This window comes from Macrosteles quadrilineatus, unplaced genomic scaffold (assembly GCF_028750875.1).
Source record: "Macrosteles quadrilineatus isolate MER2022 unplaced genomic scaffold, UCM_ALF_1.0 Scaffold_4__1_contigs__length_99947679, whole genome shotgun sequence".
Lineage (NCBI taxonomy): Eukaryota > Metazoa > Arthropoda > Insecta > Hemiptera > Cicadellidae > Macrosteles > Macrosteles quadrilineatus.
Window position 1 is genome coordinate 80,541,904 of NW_026542597.1, and position 16,896 is coordinate 80,558,799.

The 16,896-nt window shown below is 37.1% G+C and overlaps 1 protein-coding gene across 2 annotated transcripts in view; it reads left to right on the forward strand.

The window, feature by feature from the left end:
- Nucleotides 1-16,896, forward strand: part of LOC128991678 (structural maintenance of chromosomes protein 4) — a 36,240-nt gene that overhangs the window by 14,648 nt on the left and 4,696 nt on the right. For both annotated transcript variants that reach the window (XM_054414772.1, XM_054414773.1), the window contains exons 8-19: nt 388-538; nt 1,002-1,223; nt 1,921-2,042; nt 2,308-2,548; nt 2,794-2,996; nt 6,747-6,931; nt 7,235-7,473; nt 12,416-12,542; nt 13,051-13,240; nt 14,130-14,274; nt 15,052-15,225; nt 16,371-16,553. In XM_054414772.1, the coding sequence (XP_054270747.1) occupies nt 388-538; nt 1,002-1,223; nt 1,921-2,042; nt 2,308-2,548; nt 2,794-2,996; nt 6,747-6,931; nt 7,235-7,473; nt 12,416-12,542; nt 13,051-13,240; nt 14,130-14,274; nt 15,052-15,225; nt 16,371-16,553 (2,182 nt within the window). The remainder of the gene's footprint in view (nt 1-387; nt 539-1,001; nt 1,224-1,920; nt 2,043-2,307; nt 2,549-2,793; nt 2,997-6,746; nt 6,932-7,234; nt 7,474-12,415; nt 12,543-13,050; nt 13,241-14,129; nt 14,275-15,051; nt 15,226-16,370; nt 16,554-16,896) is intronic.

Genomic DNA, 16,896 nt, shown 5'->3' on the forward strand with positions numbered 1-16,896 from the left:
AAAACCCGTTATCTGGACTGGCCTCGGTCCCGAGGAGTCCGGATAACAGGGAGTCTACTGTACTAATTAAATGTTTTAAACTAAAATAAGTAGAACCATTCAGCTAGTAAATTTATTGGAAAGGATTTTATGTAAAAATCCATTCAATCACTCTATCAACATTAATGACATTAAATCAACATTATTCAATGAAAAAGTATAATTTTATTTCATATTAATAATTAACTATTTCAAAATTTGTAGATGTCTATAAGATGCTTTTGTGAGGCTTCAACACAACACAATTCGTTTCACTTTGATTCACATTTAGTCTTGTTGATGGAATCTCAGAAAGATCTTACGTCAAACGATTATATCACAAATCAAAATGGCTTTCTCATTGTTTAGAGAATACGATGGAATATTGAGTGAAAAAGAAAAGAACAATACAAGGTACAACCAGATGAACACACAAAATGCAGCATTTGCTGAAGAGCTGAAGCAAGTCAACAACAAGCGTAAGAAAGTCAAGGACCAGCTGAAAACCGAAGAGGAAAAGGTAATGTTCAAAGACACCATATGATTGGAAGAAATTCTCTTCAGCTGATCTACCTGAACAAACCAATGCCACTCAAATTCAAAATTATTGAAGATTTCTTTAATCTGTTTATTAGGTTATGTCATGTAACTGTGAACTTTTTTTAAATGCATGGAATTAAGAAAACCAGGCCCAAAAATATATTGAAACAGTGTGGTGTTGATCAATTTTTAAAATTGTTTACTCATTCATTTTAGTTTTGATAGACCTGATTCACATAGTTATTCACATAAAATTAAATGATTTATCAAAAACACCTGCCAATAACCTGGGTATTGTTGCATACTTTATTAAATGCAAAGGGTCACTCTCAGCGACGCTCGCATTATAGCCAATAACTACATTGTTGATGTTCATGCTGTAGCACTAAGATGATTAACTAGTTAGTTTTTCACAGAAATAATCTTTGCCGTTTTGTCTGCAGTTGACAGCGGCAGAAGCAATACCGGAGAAGAACCAGAAGGAGATAGAAGATTTGAAGAAGGTCCTGGAGAAGTGCAACAGTCAGAGAACCAAGGAACAGGAGGAAGTGAGCCGAGTATTGGCTTCACTACAGGAGGAGACGAGAGAGCTGCAGGACCAGAAGGATAAACTACAGGCGGAGCTGAGTGGGCTGAAGCAGACCGTGGACCAGGCTCGCTCTAAGGTACGAGTCGACAAACTTCAGTGGAGCGTCAACCCTCCATGGGTTTCGATCTGTTGAATAAATTGGTGCCATCAGCTTCTCTTTCTTGCTTCCTCTCTCCAGTTTCTCCTTCCTATCCTATGAAAGTCCTCTATAATATCAGCCTGCCATGTCTTGTGGGTTATATACTTGGCCATGTGTCCACTCTGTATTCTTTGACTCCCTGTGTCCCTGCAATCTCTTTACTCTCCAAACAATCTGATTTTGAGCCTTTATTAATCGGACAATGTCCTCTTCCTTGCATACACAGTCAAATATAAATTTTTCCTCTTCAAAACACTATTTCTGATCTCTGATCCCTTGATGTGACAAAAGGCCCTTAACCAAAACATATCATGTCTTGCTTAGTGAACACCTGAGGCTATTCTAAAAAAGGGATATATTTTTAAAAATTTAATTAAATTGTGACATATGTGAGAGTTATGTCCCAATTCTTACTAAAGTTAGAACAGCCTACAACACGATCAAAGACTAAAATTAAGGATGAAGCTAGTTGTTGTATGTTTTATTTGTTAATACATTTTTTAACTATTTTTGTCAATAAGGTCTGCTGTTCATCTTATCCTCCATAAAACCTGGCCTTAAGATACCAAACGACTTTACTCTATAACAAACGACTTTACTATTTAACAATTTCATCTCAAATTCAATGTTGCAGCATGATTTGGCGGAGTCAGAGATGAAGATTTACCTGAGCAACGAACAAAAAGAAAAGAGTAAACTAGAACAGTTCAAAGCAACGTTGGATAAAGTAGTGGACAAACTGAAAGACAGAAAAGCGTAAGTGTACCATTGATTAAATAAGCCATAGATGTAAGGCCTAATGTATTAGTCTGAGAACAGAGTTAGCTATTCTCCTTTTCCCCCTTTAAGAGCCTCCTGCTTAATTGTATGGGTGGCTAAGTGGTTATAGTGCTTGTCTCTAAATCTGAGAGGTTGATTCCAAGTGAGTTTAGATTCTGGATTTATATGTCATTTTTCAATGGACTATAAATGCAAAACAAAAGTATCTATATGTTGTAACTTATTTCATTCCGAACCCTAGCGCTGTGGCCGAGCTGGAGGTGAAGCTGCCTAAGGCTCGGGAGGATCTGAGTCAAGCGCAGGCCGAGCTGGCGCAGGTAAGGGAACAGGAGGCCATTGCTTCACAAGAATGGGACCGGCGCAGGACTACTCTGGAGGAGCGCCGGGTTGCCATGAACGCCAACCGGAGCCGCAACCGCGTGCTCGATTTTCTGCTCACTCAAAAGCGGGAGGGCGCCATCCCCGGCATATTTGGTAGGCTGGTGAGTAACTTTATTATTTCAATGATATAATGCGTTTGGGTTTTGAGATTCAGGATTCGATTTTGTAAGTTTTGGTTTTCAGATTTGAAATTTCTGGTTTTGACCATCATTAGTGTCTATAATAATTCCTCAAATAACCTAGGCTAAACCTAACATGACCAAAAATTAATTTCAAACAAAGCATTACCATTATACTTTCTGTAAGAAGTGGATCTGAAAACATTGCAATATTTTCTCTCCTATAGGGAGATCTGGGTGCTATTGATGACAAATATGACATCGCCATCTCCACCGCGTGTGGCGCGCTGGACTTCATCGTAGTAGACACGGTGGCGACCGGTGAGGCTTGCGTAGCTGCACTCAAACGTCACAACGTCGGCCGCGGGACGTTCATAGCGCTGGAGAAACAGGAGTACCTCCGGAACACCTACAGTCGCCCGTTCAACACGTACGTTTAGTTTCAGTGCCAGTATTATTGTAAGAGGTCAATAATTCAAAATTTCAAAAAAGTTGTACACCCTCTTGCATTACTGTTTTATGCTTTAAAATAGTTTAAATACCTACATAAAGTAATACTTGGTTGGTGTAGATAGCTACTAGTTTTGATTCATAACTTTTTACGGTTCAGCAGTATTGGTTTTCATTGAACTTTATTGATAACATTTAAATTAAGTGATCTATTTTTACTCCTGTAGGCTCTAAGATGATTCAGTCATAAACTGAAACTAGTCACCACTACAGCAACTACACTATTCAGGTGTTCAAACTATGAATAATGATTCAAGTACTTGTAGGTGATAAGTTATTTGTGTTGGAACGTGATTTAAGTGTCAGCGTTTGAGTGTCAGACATATCATACCCATAAAGTTACGACCAGTTTGGGAATAAAAATGTGCCACTGATAGTGTGTTCTGTTGTGAATGACATATTTAGAATATGCCAACTTTTTATTAAGCTAAACTGAAAAGACAAATTACCTTTTATTTCTCATAAATTATCACAGTAACAAACTATGGAAGAAATTGAATTTTAGACTAGCAAAATCAATGTGGGACTCTTACTCTTACTCCCATGGCCATTTGTACCCTAAGTGGTACTTGGCCTCACCTTCTTGACTTCCGTCCGTATCTTCATTGACTTCCATCCTTGCCATATCTTTCTTTACTTCATCCATCCAGCGTTTCTTCGTTTCCCTCAAGGTCTTCTCCCCAGTGGATCACTTTTACATATTTTATATGATGTGCTAGTTTCCTCTCTTCTAATGATGTGGCCCGTCCAGCGAAGCCTCCTGCTTTTAGCCTCTGCAATTATATCTGGCTCCTTGAACAGGTCTCTTAGTTCCTTATTATGTTTAATTCTCCATACGTCTCCTTCTTTAGTACGGCCAAAGATTTTGCGCAGAACTTAATTTTCAAAAGTAATTAGTTTAGTAATTAGTAATTAGTCCAGCTCCATAAAGGGCAGTTCTTATGATAGTTTTGTAGATTTTTAGTTTAGTGTGATGAGACAATAATCTTGACAATAATAATTTGTTTAGAGCATACATACTTCTACTGGCTAGGTTTATTCTGTTCTTTATTTCTATGTGTTCCTCACTTTGTGAGCTGACAATAACTCCTAAATATTTAATAGACTCAACTTGTTCATAATGTTGTTCTATTTTTGTTATGTTCTCTTTGTTCTCTGTTCCCCTTCCAAATCTGACAAGCTTTGTTTTTATAAATTGGTTTAAATACCTGCTTCTAGTAAACCAATAGTCGCAATTCCTGTCACGCAACTAGTTTCGACTTCATACAGAAGTCATTCTCAGGCGTCCAGTGGATGTCAAAATAATCACTTCATCAGAAGGTCGTTGATTCATACATGGTACATTCACACGCACACGCACACGAACTAGAACATAGTCACATAAAAAAGCCATTTCAACAAAAATATACTGGAAGAATTTGAAATAGGCCTATACAGAGCAGTAAAATTTGACAAACAAAATATTTTAAATGACAAACTATCTTTCCAGTCAAATTATTTATGACACGTCAATCAAGGTACTTGAGAGAGAGTCGGGAATGAATGGGGACAGCTGACTGATAACAAGAACAAAGGGAGTGACGTCACAGCGCCGACCGAACACGTAGACCGGCAGTCTAGACGCTACATTCACCCGGCTGTGACGCATCATCCCCAAGTTACCAGTAATTAGTATTATTATCGTTGTAAATGTACCTTTTAGCGAATTTCCCATATAGGGAATAAGCTATTACCGTAGTACTCATGGTAAGACCTGGACGCGGGACCGATTTTTTTTTTCGTTTCGAGGTCCCTAGAGGCCAAAAACACCATCCGTTCAAATTCATATATATCTAATATATAAAATTCTCGTGTCACAGTGTTTGTCTGCAAACTCCTCCGGAACGACTTCACCGATCGTTATGAAATTTGGTGTGTAAATTCTGTAGGTATGCGAATCGGACGTAAACTATTTCCCGTTTCGAAATTCTTAAAAGGGCTCCGCCCCAGTGGCTCTGGAGTTTCCCATGTTAACCTTATGAGAAATGGAATTAATGAATCTTAACAGCTGTTTCAATTAAACAAGTTGGTTCTGTTCTATGATGTTCAATAGCATTAAAGTTACAAGGATTACCAACAGGGTGCAGCACTATTATTTCTTTTACATTTATGACAACAGCTAATTTGCAACCAAAAGGTGAGTGAGCGTAGCGAACGAACTTCAACCTGGAGGCGAGTTAGCGTGGCGAACGAGCTAACCTGAAGGCAAGTGAGCGCAGCGAACGAGCTCCAACCTAAAGGTGAGTGAGCGTAGCGAACGAGCTCCAACCCAAAGGTGAGTGAGCGTAGCGAACGAACTTCAACCAGGACGTGATTGAGCGATGCGAACGAGATCATCTTGAAAATTAAACGTAACGGTACTTTCTTTCCATCGGTCCGTCTTAGGGGAAACCTATAACTTAGGCGATACGAAGTTCGCCGGGTCAGCTAGTATATATATATTTATATATTTATATATATATATATATATATGTGTCCGTTAGCACGATAACTCAAGCAAAAATGATCCGATTTTGATGAAATTCGGTACAAACGTGTAAACCTACGTTTATTCGAACGAGTTCGCGATCCAGCATGATCGGACCATGGAAACGGGGGTTTACGGGGGGTTTTATGGGGTAAAAATAGGTTTTTCGCATTTTTGACCCAAAAAACATAAAATTTAGCAATTTCTTTCCAAACCATTTTGTAGAGCTTAAAAAAACAAATAATTTAGTATATTATTGAAGCGTTATTATGCGCCTAATGGTTACGGAGAAAATTCCAAAAAATTGTAAATTTAAAATTCCCATGTTATTCTTATGGAGAATAAGTAAACTGTTGTAGTTTGCTTGTTTATGAACATATTTTGATCAAATTAGAAAAATGTTTTTATTTCTTACTAACTATTAACATAAAAAAAAAACAGTTTTACCTCCCTGATGCAGCAAACCTAAGTACTTGTTAAACTAATTCTATTTAAATCGGGAATAAATGTTATATTTTTAAGTAGACATTTCAGTGTAAATCAAATCAGTCAAATGGAAATTCGCTTAGTCTGCAGGTTTGCTACGGCGGGGGTATTTTATGTGACTATGTTCGTGTTCGTGTGCGTGTTTGCGTGTGAATGTACCATGTGTGAATCGACGACCTTCTGATGAAGTGATTATTTTGACATCCACTGACGCCTGAGGATGACTTCTGAATGAAGTAGAAACTATATGCGTGACAGAAATTGCGACTATTGGATTTCTAGAAGCAGGTATTTAAACCAATTTATATATTCAACGTAATCCGGAGGCTAACATCAAAAATGAAGCTTTGTTTTGTTCTTTGTTGTAATTTATTTTCAGGCTCACTGCTCTTGTTTCTCTTTTAAGGATTTCAAACATTTCCTGGAGTACTCCTCTGGTCTCTGCAAGCAGTACTATACTATATCATCTGCAAAGGCAAGCACGCTTATCTTCCTTCCAATTCTTTTGCCATATTCTGCATTCTTCAGCTTTGTATCGTCAACCTTTGTAAGAGGCTATGTAGGACTCATTCAACTATATTTTTTTCAATGAAAAATTGGCTAGAGCCTATAGAGATGGGATGTCCATTTCAGTATCGTAAAGTCAATAGTAGAATTTAACGTCTTATTAAATTACAGGCCAGATGGTGCGCTAAGGCTGTTCGACCTGATCAAAGTGGCTGATGACCGTATCCGCCCGGCTTTCTACTACGCTATCAGAGACACATTGGTCGCCAACGACCTCGACCAGGCGACTCGCATCGCCTACGGACGTCAACGACATCGAGTCGTAACTCTGAAGGGCGAACTCATCGAGCTCCATGGTAAATAGATATTTATATATCTACGTTAAAATAATATAGTCACCCTTACATACTTTATTCATCGAGTTAAAAAAAAAAAAAACTATCACTGAGGACAAATCAAGTGCTCCATGAAACACAAAAATATCCTTCATCAAAGAAGACACAACATTTTGTTTAAAGCACTAAGTAAAATTTAAATCTTTTCCGAACTTCTTGGCAATCTACTTTACATTAATTGCAACCCAAACTAAAATATGTTGAGGACCTATTAAGCCGTTTAATGCATTTAAAAAAACCGAAATAAAATTGTTATTCTCGCAGGTACAATGTCTGGTGGTGGAGGAGCCCCAGCCCGAGGCAGGATGGGACAGTCTGTTGCCATGACAGTAGACATGTCCCCCTCAGAGATGGGCCGCATGGAACAGGCTGTCACCGACCTGGAGAAGCGAGTGCGCCAATTGCGCAACCGAACATCTCAACTGGAGGGTACCATTGAGACTCTCACTCGTGACGTCAAACTTTGGTCAACCGACCTCAACAAGTTCAAAGTGGAAGTGGATGTAAGTGGAGTCGAGTTCGTCTTCCTAAATCACTTTGTATCACTCAGCTAAATTTTAATTCTGCGATTTTGTTACTAATTGTAATAGATTTTCAGTCTGGTTTCAGAGCCTGACATTAATTTTTTATATAATAAACGCTCCACACTCGTACTGGGAAAGACTTTGGATTTAAGCTTGTTGATATAAAATTAAACTTTTCAATAAACTTGAATTTCATAATTTTTTTCTGGAATTTGAGTTTAATTTCTTTACAGTGTTTTTGCTTCAAAATGCTTACACGTGGATGTTTTAGTCGATAGTCGTATCCAGGAGAGATATTTTTCTTGTCAATTCACTTTAATGGAATGGAACATGAATTTTCATAGCATGATGAAATAAAAGCCATAGATTCAAATTTTATACTATAAAGTATACTTTATATACATGAAGATAATATTAAGATCTTTGTCAGTGGCCTCCTATGACTTGGGATTGTCTCATAGTACAAAACAAATTAAGATTCTTTTGTCATTGTGTAACGGTCGTATTCCTCTTGGAATACGTACTGTTACTTTGGGTGACGTAGCTCAGGAATGAAACTCAGCACTCGCTTACAAAACCCAACTTTATTAATTACTCAAAACAACACAAAGAACACAAAAATTAAAATCAAACAATAAGGTAGAGTAGACTGGAACTGTATAAATAAGTTAGTAGCTTAAACCCCAATTTGGAAAAGACTCTAAACCCCAATTTTGAAAACCGTTTACATTGTCTTACCTGGACCCAAGGCCAAGGGCCTTGGGCTCCAGCTCCCCCAGCAGGACCCTGTCCTCCGGTGCACCACACAAACACTACACACCAAAACTGACCCCTTGATCAAGTGCACTGGCCTACTTAAAGCAACAGCCTTCAGTAGGTCAGCACAACAAGTTATTGTTTAACAACACTACCAGCCTACTCACACAACATTGCCAAACACTTCCTCTTTACAATATTTGACCCTCCTATTACATCCCCCCATTTCCTCCAGACGATGTCCCCAGCGTCTCAACTACATAGATACATCTACTCAGAGAGAAAAAAAAATTAATAACAAAAACTGATAAAAATCTTTAAAAATTGAACCTAAACAAAATTAAAATAAGGTTTAAAATAAAATAAATAAATAAATAAATAAATAAATAAATAAGGTTTAAATTAAAATAAGGGGAAGAACTGACCAACTGTTTGCTGACTACCTCAGCAGTTGCGTCGATAAAGCCTCCTCGAACAGTCGTTGGTCTTCAGATGTTTGACCACAGCCATGTCTTCTGCGATGTCTCCCACTTCGGTGTCTATAGTCTGTAGTCCATCCAGCGTTCCTTGACAGCATTGATGATGATCGACTTTGGTTGACGATGATGTTGGACTGCCTTTGCCATTGATTGAGTGTACTGCAGCCTGAAGTTCTCCTCTTCTTAAAAGCCCTTGCCCCCAGCTGCGTTTCCCCAGTTTTTATTGAATTTGACAAAGTCTCTTCCTCCGATCACAATGTTGAAGATAACACGGCAAATCATGAAGTTCTTGTAGCCTTGTCTACAGTTGGTCAGTGGGGATGGGTAAATAGGAAGCCTAGACAAACATATAACTCACAAATACAACATATAATTTATAAAAAAAACCCTAGACTTTTAAAGAAATTCTTAAACTCACATTAAGAACAAAACAAAACAACCAACATTAAAACAAAAATTATTGAAACTAAGAGAAGTGTTTGGAATGTGTTACCTTAACAAATCATAGGCCTATACGATTAAATAACAAAACATTATATATAATTTCTGATTGGTTTACTTTTAACTCTTCAAGTATGACCTTTTTAAAGCATTCGAAACAAGGAATAGTTTAACAGTTGTCTCTCATATCTGGTACTTTGCAATTTAAGTCTGAATCAAAAATAAAATACTGTAAACAATATGTCTCCCACTGAAGTCCCTGATACTTAAAAATCTAAAAACCAAAATATATCTCAATAACATATTTTTGTAATACATAATCCGTCTTGTCTTCAAAATTTTGTGAGACTATTAAATTCACTAAAGGACACTATTATTTCCCAATACAGTTATTTTCGGGGAGTCATGCGATTTATCTCTTAACTAACAAAACAAAATTATCTCCCGAATCAAATTTGATTTCCCATAGTATCTTTAAAAACACAACCAAAATTGATTACTATTAAAAAAAAATTGTTAAACAAACATTTCAAATCACTCCCTACTTTGCTTCGGTGTTAAAACAAGTGAAACATTTTACTTCAGTAGGCTACATTTTTAAATCACATACTTCAACAACTAAAAAAAATCATTAAAAAAAATGTACTTAAACAAATTCATGTTTATCCTCTCAAAACAAATCGAAAACAAGATTGCTGAAAAAAAAAAAGATTTGGGCCCAAATCGTTACAATCTAACCCGTAAGCAAAACCAATTTCCCTTTAAAATATCTCCAACAATCTATCGACCTGTAAAAACAAAAAATTGTTCCCAAAATAAAACATTCATGCATTGCTGATTTCCCAAAGCAAACTCTAGAGCATCAGTATTAAAAGGTAAACATTGTAACAAAACACGGTCAGCACTCAGCAAGGTCAGGTCACAGAGAGGCCATTTACCCTATGATCAGCATTCCTCAGCCTACAAACATGCTGACTTCTGCCACTGCAACTAAGCTTGTGCAATACCCTGAAATATCAACATGAACACCTACTCTAATCATTAACAGTATTAACCATTCGTAAAAATCCCCATCTGAAATAAAAATATATTACTACCAAATTAAAGTTTAAACTCAAATATATTTCTAAAACAGTACACCATAATACACTTTGAATAATTATCCCTCAAACTACTTCTACAAATAATATATATTGATCCACCATTCTCTGCATCTACTGCGCATAAAGAGCTGAAACAGACTAGTTTGACAACATGTGTCCGCCACATTATTCGCACAATATACACTCTAGAGTGGAAATAGCAGGTCTGCAACCACAGAATCGCATCATCAAGAAACCTGGGAACTACAAGATCCCAGATTCAACACAAATTTAACCAGGCAAATACACACACTTGTGCACAGCAAACTACATCTGAAACACACATTACACATGTGCATCCAGCACAGAACAAATAAAAACCTTGTGCAGCTAGCACTTAGCATACAGCACAAAAATACCTCGTGCACTCAGCACATAACAAAAATTCACCTTGTGCTCCCAGCACGTAACAAATGAAAACCCTGTGGAGCCAGCACAACACATAATACCTCGTGCATCCAGCACACAACGCTTAACAACCATGTGCACTTAGCACATAACGCAAAAACTCTCGTGCTTCCAAACACGATACACAATAAACTCAACGAACACATATCGAACTCACGTGCACCCGCACATGACGCATAGAACACTCGTGTAACCCAACACGAACACATATCGAACTCACGTGCAACCCGCACATGACGCATAGAACACTCGTGTAACCAAACACGAACACATATCGAACTCACGTGCAACCCGCACATGACGCATAGAACACTCGTGTAACCAAACACGAACACATATCGAACTCACGTGCAACCCGCACATGACGCATAGAACACTTGTGTAACCCAACACGAACACATATCGAACTCACGTGCAACCCGCACATGACACATAGAACACTCGTGTAACCAACACGAACACATATTGTACTCACGTGCAACCCGCACATGACGCATAGACTCACACAAAATAACACTGAAAAACTTCACATTTACGGCATTCCAGCCCTTCACTGCTGTCCCAAAAAACACTGAACCCCCAAATAGAACTGATTAAAAACTGCACCAAAGTGATGATTACAAATAATAAAAAAAAAAATATTCAAAAACCAAAATTTTTCTTCACCAAAAGAACCCCAAAAATTAAAGCCAATTTTTTTTTTTTTAAGAGGTACCAAGATCGAAGTTTTGTAAAAAATTACAAAACTCCCGGCGCCTCCACCACCTTGTAACGGTCGTATTCCTCTTGGAATACGTACTGTTACTTTGGGTGACGTAGCTCAGGAATGAAACTCAGCACTCGCTTACAAAACCCAACTTTATTAATTACTCAAAACAACACAAAGAACACAAAAATTAAAATCAAACAATAAGGTAGAGTAGACTGGAACTGTATAAATAAGTTAGTAGCTTAAACCCCAATTTGGAAAAGACTCTAAACCCCAATTTTGAAAACCGTTTACATTGTCTTACCTAGACCCAAGGCCAAGGGCCTTGGGCTCCAGCTCCCCCAGCAGGACCCTGTCCTCCGGTGCACCACACAAACACTACACACCAAAACTGACCCCTTGATCAAGTGCACTGGCCTACTTAAAGCAACAGCGTTCAGTAGATCAGCACAACAAGTTATTGTTTAACAACACTACCAGCCTACTCACACAACATTGCCAAACACTTCCTCTTTACAATATTTGACCCTCCTATTACAATTGTATCAACAAACTTAAGTTGCAAGCCAACAGTTTTTATTGGATTACGTGTCCCTGGTAATCTTGAAAATCATGTTTTTGTCCTGGAGTAACTGTAAATTTTCTCACCAGTGCAATGTTATAGTGTGGTGGACTGTAGTCTAGTAGGCATTCATGCCCTTGACTTACAGCATAGACTTGAAATGTTTTAGGCCTATTGCTGTTTCACTGAAGTGTACTACTATTAGTCTTTTTTTTTTATATTTTATGTAATCATGTATTTGACACCATTCTTGTATATAAAATATATACTAATGAATAAATGTTTTAAATTGAATTGCCACAAATTTAACTTTTGAAACCAAGATGCAGCGCTCTTGGATGAGCAACTTGGTGATATTTAACCCACATTTACTTGATAACATTCAACATGATCCTTGTCTAATGTCCTGTGATGTTCCTGCCAGGGCCTGAGCAGCCAGGAGCCGGTGTTGAGACAGCAGGTAAAGGCTCAGGAGGCCAGAGTCAAGGAAGTGGCTCCGGACCAGAGCACTGTCAAGAAGATGAAGTCCACTGTCGAGGCAGCTAAGAAAGGTAAGAAAGAACACCTAACTAATCCATACCACTTGTTGGGGATAAAAGGTTGCTGTAATTAAATTGAAAACGATACTTTGAATTCTCAAATACTAACAATGGTGTTGAGCTGATTGAGTAACGTTAATTTTTATAACCATGAAAAAGTCTTTGATGGGTTGCAAATGAGTTTTGTATGGATCAGGACCATTTTTAATAATCGTTAATAACCTATGGTCGAGCATGCATTACCTATCAGTTCCGTTGGTTCTTTTAAGGATATAGTGAAGTTAGAAAAATGTGATAATGGGAGATGAATGATCATGAGTGTTGACGCAATCACGTTAGATAATCAAAGAGAACTTGTATTAAGTCTTTGTAAAAATGCTGTAGCAGTTGAGGAAGAAAATAAATTAACAATTAAAAGTGAATTATTATGGCATTGTTACTTAATTAGAAAAATGTGATACATTACTTGACCATGTGTGAGTACAGGTGTAGTATATTGAGTAAAACATGGAATTTACAGAGTTGGACAAGGCCGAGGGTTCAGCTGGAAAGGTAGAGGAGAAAGTAAAGACAGTCCATGAGGAGATCTTGAAGATTACTGGCGGCCGAACCAACGCAGCACAGAAAAAACTTAACGAAGTAATCAAAAAGGCGGACAAAATCAGCTCTGAAATCACAAAACTTGGAGTAGCTATCAAGACAGCTGAAAGGTAATTGTTGACAAGTTTTTTTTTTATGTTCTGTATAACATAACAGTTTTGATAGAAACACAAATGTTTTTGGTATTTTTAACGATGTGTCTAATGTATCTAATTAAGGGGAGCTGGTCCAGTAGTAGAGTGCGAGACTTTGGTCCCTGAGTAGAGGTTCTGAGTTTGAATCCCCTTAAACTCCAATGGATTGTATCTAGTTGATCATCCTTAAACTCCTCTAGGCCTAGCCTGAAGTAATGTAGAAAAACATTTGGACTAGAACCTCGAAAATGAAAAAAAAAGTATAGAACTACCAAATATTGGCTAAACGACATTAGACATAATCAAAATCCTGACATAATATGCCTGCCATGGTGGAACGGAATTGGAGATTTCTTTTGGGAAACTAATCATAAATTAAAAGCAAATCAATAAAATGCTATTTTATTTTTGTCCTCTAATATTATTAACTAATGTGTAATGTAATTAACTATAGTTATTGTGATTTTTTTTCCATAGCAATATCAATATAGTAAACGGTAACTGTTGAAAGGGACTTATTTGTGTCGTTAAGGAACTTGGAATTTATTTGTGTAGTTTTTCGGCAAATTGGGTATATTGTCAAGCCTGCATGGGTAATATTGGTTTTTAACTTTCCTTCTTCTCATTTGGATATTGTGTTTCAAACTATCTTACTATCTTATAATTTACAGTAAACTTGTCATTGTCCTGTTTTGAATTAAACTGCTGGTCTTACATCCTGCTAAATCACCACAAAGGGTGACATTCAATCTGAACATGTGATTTTTACTTTAAAATATGTCCATCTTAAAATACTGTATTGATGAAGTAATTTTATTTTAGTGAAACAAAATAATCATTGTTTCATTAAGAAATCTGATTGCAGGAACACAAAAAAATCCAAAGAAGCAATCAAGAATATGGAAGCTGACATTGAGCAGATGCAGGATAGACTTATCAAGATAAAGGAAGACAAGGATAAAATCACTGAGGAAGCGAAAGAAGTTCTAGCTGCACTAGAAGACCTCTCTGTGAGTTACCTCTTTATCTTGTAAAATTTCATGTTAAGTTAATCTCGGGTAATTTATTTGAGAAAAAAAAATGTAAATTATAAGGTTTCATTAAAATGTATTTTTGTCCTGTTAAATCAATTCTTATTAGGCAATTCTTTACAACTATAATACAGAGAGTAAAAATTACATTTATAATCACATACCAGTATCAGTGCTCCCTACTCTCTTAGAAGTTAATGAATACAGTAAGTTTGTTTACAATAGATTGACATCGTTATGATCTCTTACAATAAAACATATAGTCATCTATTGCTTTATGCTGTGTTGCCATTTTATATTATACTAGTGGTCGTCCAGTGGTCGAAAAATCAACCAAAAATACAGTATCTAATGTTCAAACTTCTCTATTTTAACCCCACGCTGTAAATAAAAATGTGGTTGGAATTTCTTCCATTTGTATTGATTTTCTGTTTATATTTCGTCGTTATTTCGTCACCAGCGTGACAACCCATAAGGCCCATGTTAATTTTTTAAAATAAAAAACTCATTTTTTGTCCTTATTTTTTAGCTTATTTTAATTTTTAAAGGGATTCTGCACACCTACAGGAAAATATCTTTCCTACAGTATGCGTATATTTTCCCTACGACGCACTTAAACTGAGAAAAAAGTTTTTAAAAAGACCCTCTAACACAATTGTGCACTGTCAAAGTTTATTAGGATGTAAATGGGGGGTAGTTATTACTCATATAGTTTAAGATTTTAAAATTTCCGTCTTAATCTTTTCTTTATTACAGAAAAAAGAAATTGAACTTGAACAAGTTTTGACTGACCTGAAGGCAGAAATCGCTGATATTGTCAAGGAAGAGAATACTCTAAAAGCTTCAAGGTTAGAAGAAGACAGAGTCATCAAGAATTTAACTGCAACCATAAATGACTTCAAGGCGAAAATAGCACACAAAGATAGAGAGGTGAGTTTGTCTTAAATATTTTGTAAACTTGCAAAGTTCCTCTGAAATTTAATTTGTTGTTTGAAGGATTGTGATTTTGATGTGTGTATATTATATTCTGGCTCATTACTCAGAAGAAACCCTACAGTTTCACATTAGAATTTCAATGTTACTTCTTTATGCTAGAATAAAGGAAACAGTCCCTCTTTACTATGGATGGATGAGATTGGATTTTCAGTTCGAGACAAGACGAGACGAAATTTTTTATTTCTCATAAAATTTTGAGACGGGTTTTCCCTTCTCATACATAACAGGAAATTCATGTTTGACATTATTACCTGATTTTATCTCGGTACTGTCTAGTGAGGGTGCAAAGCTCAGATCTTTTTATTTCATGATTGTTATAAACTAAAGAGTAGGGATGGACGGGATTAAATTTTTAGTTTGGGACGGGACGGGATTTTTTTCTGTGCATAAAAATAAAGTATCGAGTATTGCAGTAACCAAAAAATACAAACAAAATCAATTTTTACCATTTGTGGCACTGATCTATAAAAACCAAAAAAATGGGTAACAATTTACAGGTACCTACCTATAGGCTTAAAGGGCCTACCTATAGAAACTTGTGACTCGCGGTCACTGTGCGATCGTCAAAACTACCGCGGTCACGGCGTGATCGTCGTTATGACTCGCGGTCACAGCGCGATCGTCGGTATAACTCGCGGTCACGGCTTGATTGTCGGTATGACTCCGCAGTCACAGCACGATCGTCGTTATGACTCGAGGTCACAGCGCGATTGTCGTTATGACTCGCGGTCACGGCGCGATTGTCGGTATGACTCCGCGGTCAAGGACGTGATCGTCGAAATGACTTTGTCTCCTGCGTTCGCGGATATATCGTGAACATCTCTCGCAATAGTGGCACCATCGTCACTCGCGAAGCGGCAAAATCGCCAACGATCGGACCAAATCCCGTCCCGAAAAATTCCCGAATAAAATGTAATCCCGTCCCGATAATCGGAAATATTTTTTTCCCAAAAAATTCCCAAAATGTTGGGATCTGTCCATCCCTACTAAAGAGAGATATAACAGTTTTTATGGTTCAGAAACGATATTAGTCAGATACTTTTCAAGGTATTATCATATTTATTTTTCATCTTCTACAGCTTGGGAAACTTGAACTGAGAAAGATCCCCAAAAAAGAAGTGGACTTGGAGCTTCCCAAGTATGGTGATGAACATCTCTCTGAGATTGACATTCGAAAACTCGAATACAAGACAACAACTGTCCAAGCTCATCTGGAGAAGCAGAAACCAAATTTGAAAGTGATTGATGATTATTATGAGAAGGTTAGTACAATTCACTTGATAAAATATGTAGTAGTTCATCGATAATCCTGCTTTTAAAATGACGGCTGATTAGACTATCAAGAGACCATTTAAATTATTGGAATGACCATAAATAAGTTTGAGACATCTAAGTCAGTCTAGGAGGGACATTGGCATTGTTGTGAGCGGGTGGCGAGTGTGCGAAAGTTAGTTTGTTCCATTTTCGTCTCCAAATGCATTGTGGTATCTTAACATCACTAAAAGTTGGGAAAAAATAGTCTTGAAAAATCTGGAATTAGTCTTGAAAGACCCTGTAATAGTGTAGTTTGTTCAGAATTAGTTACTGTATCTCCTGTAAAATAAT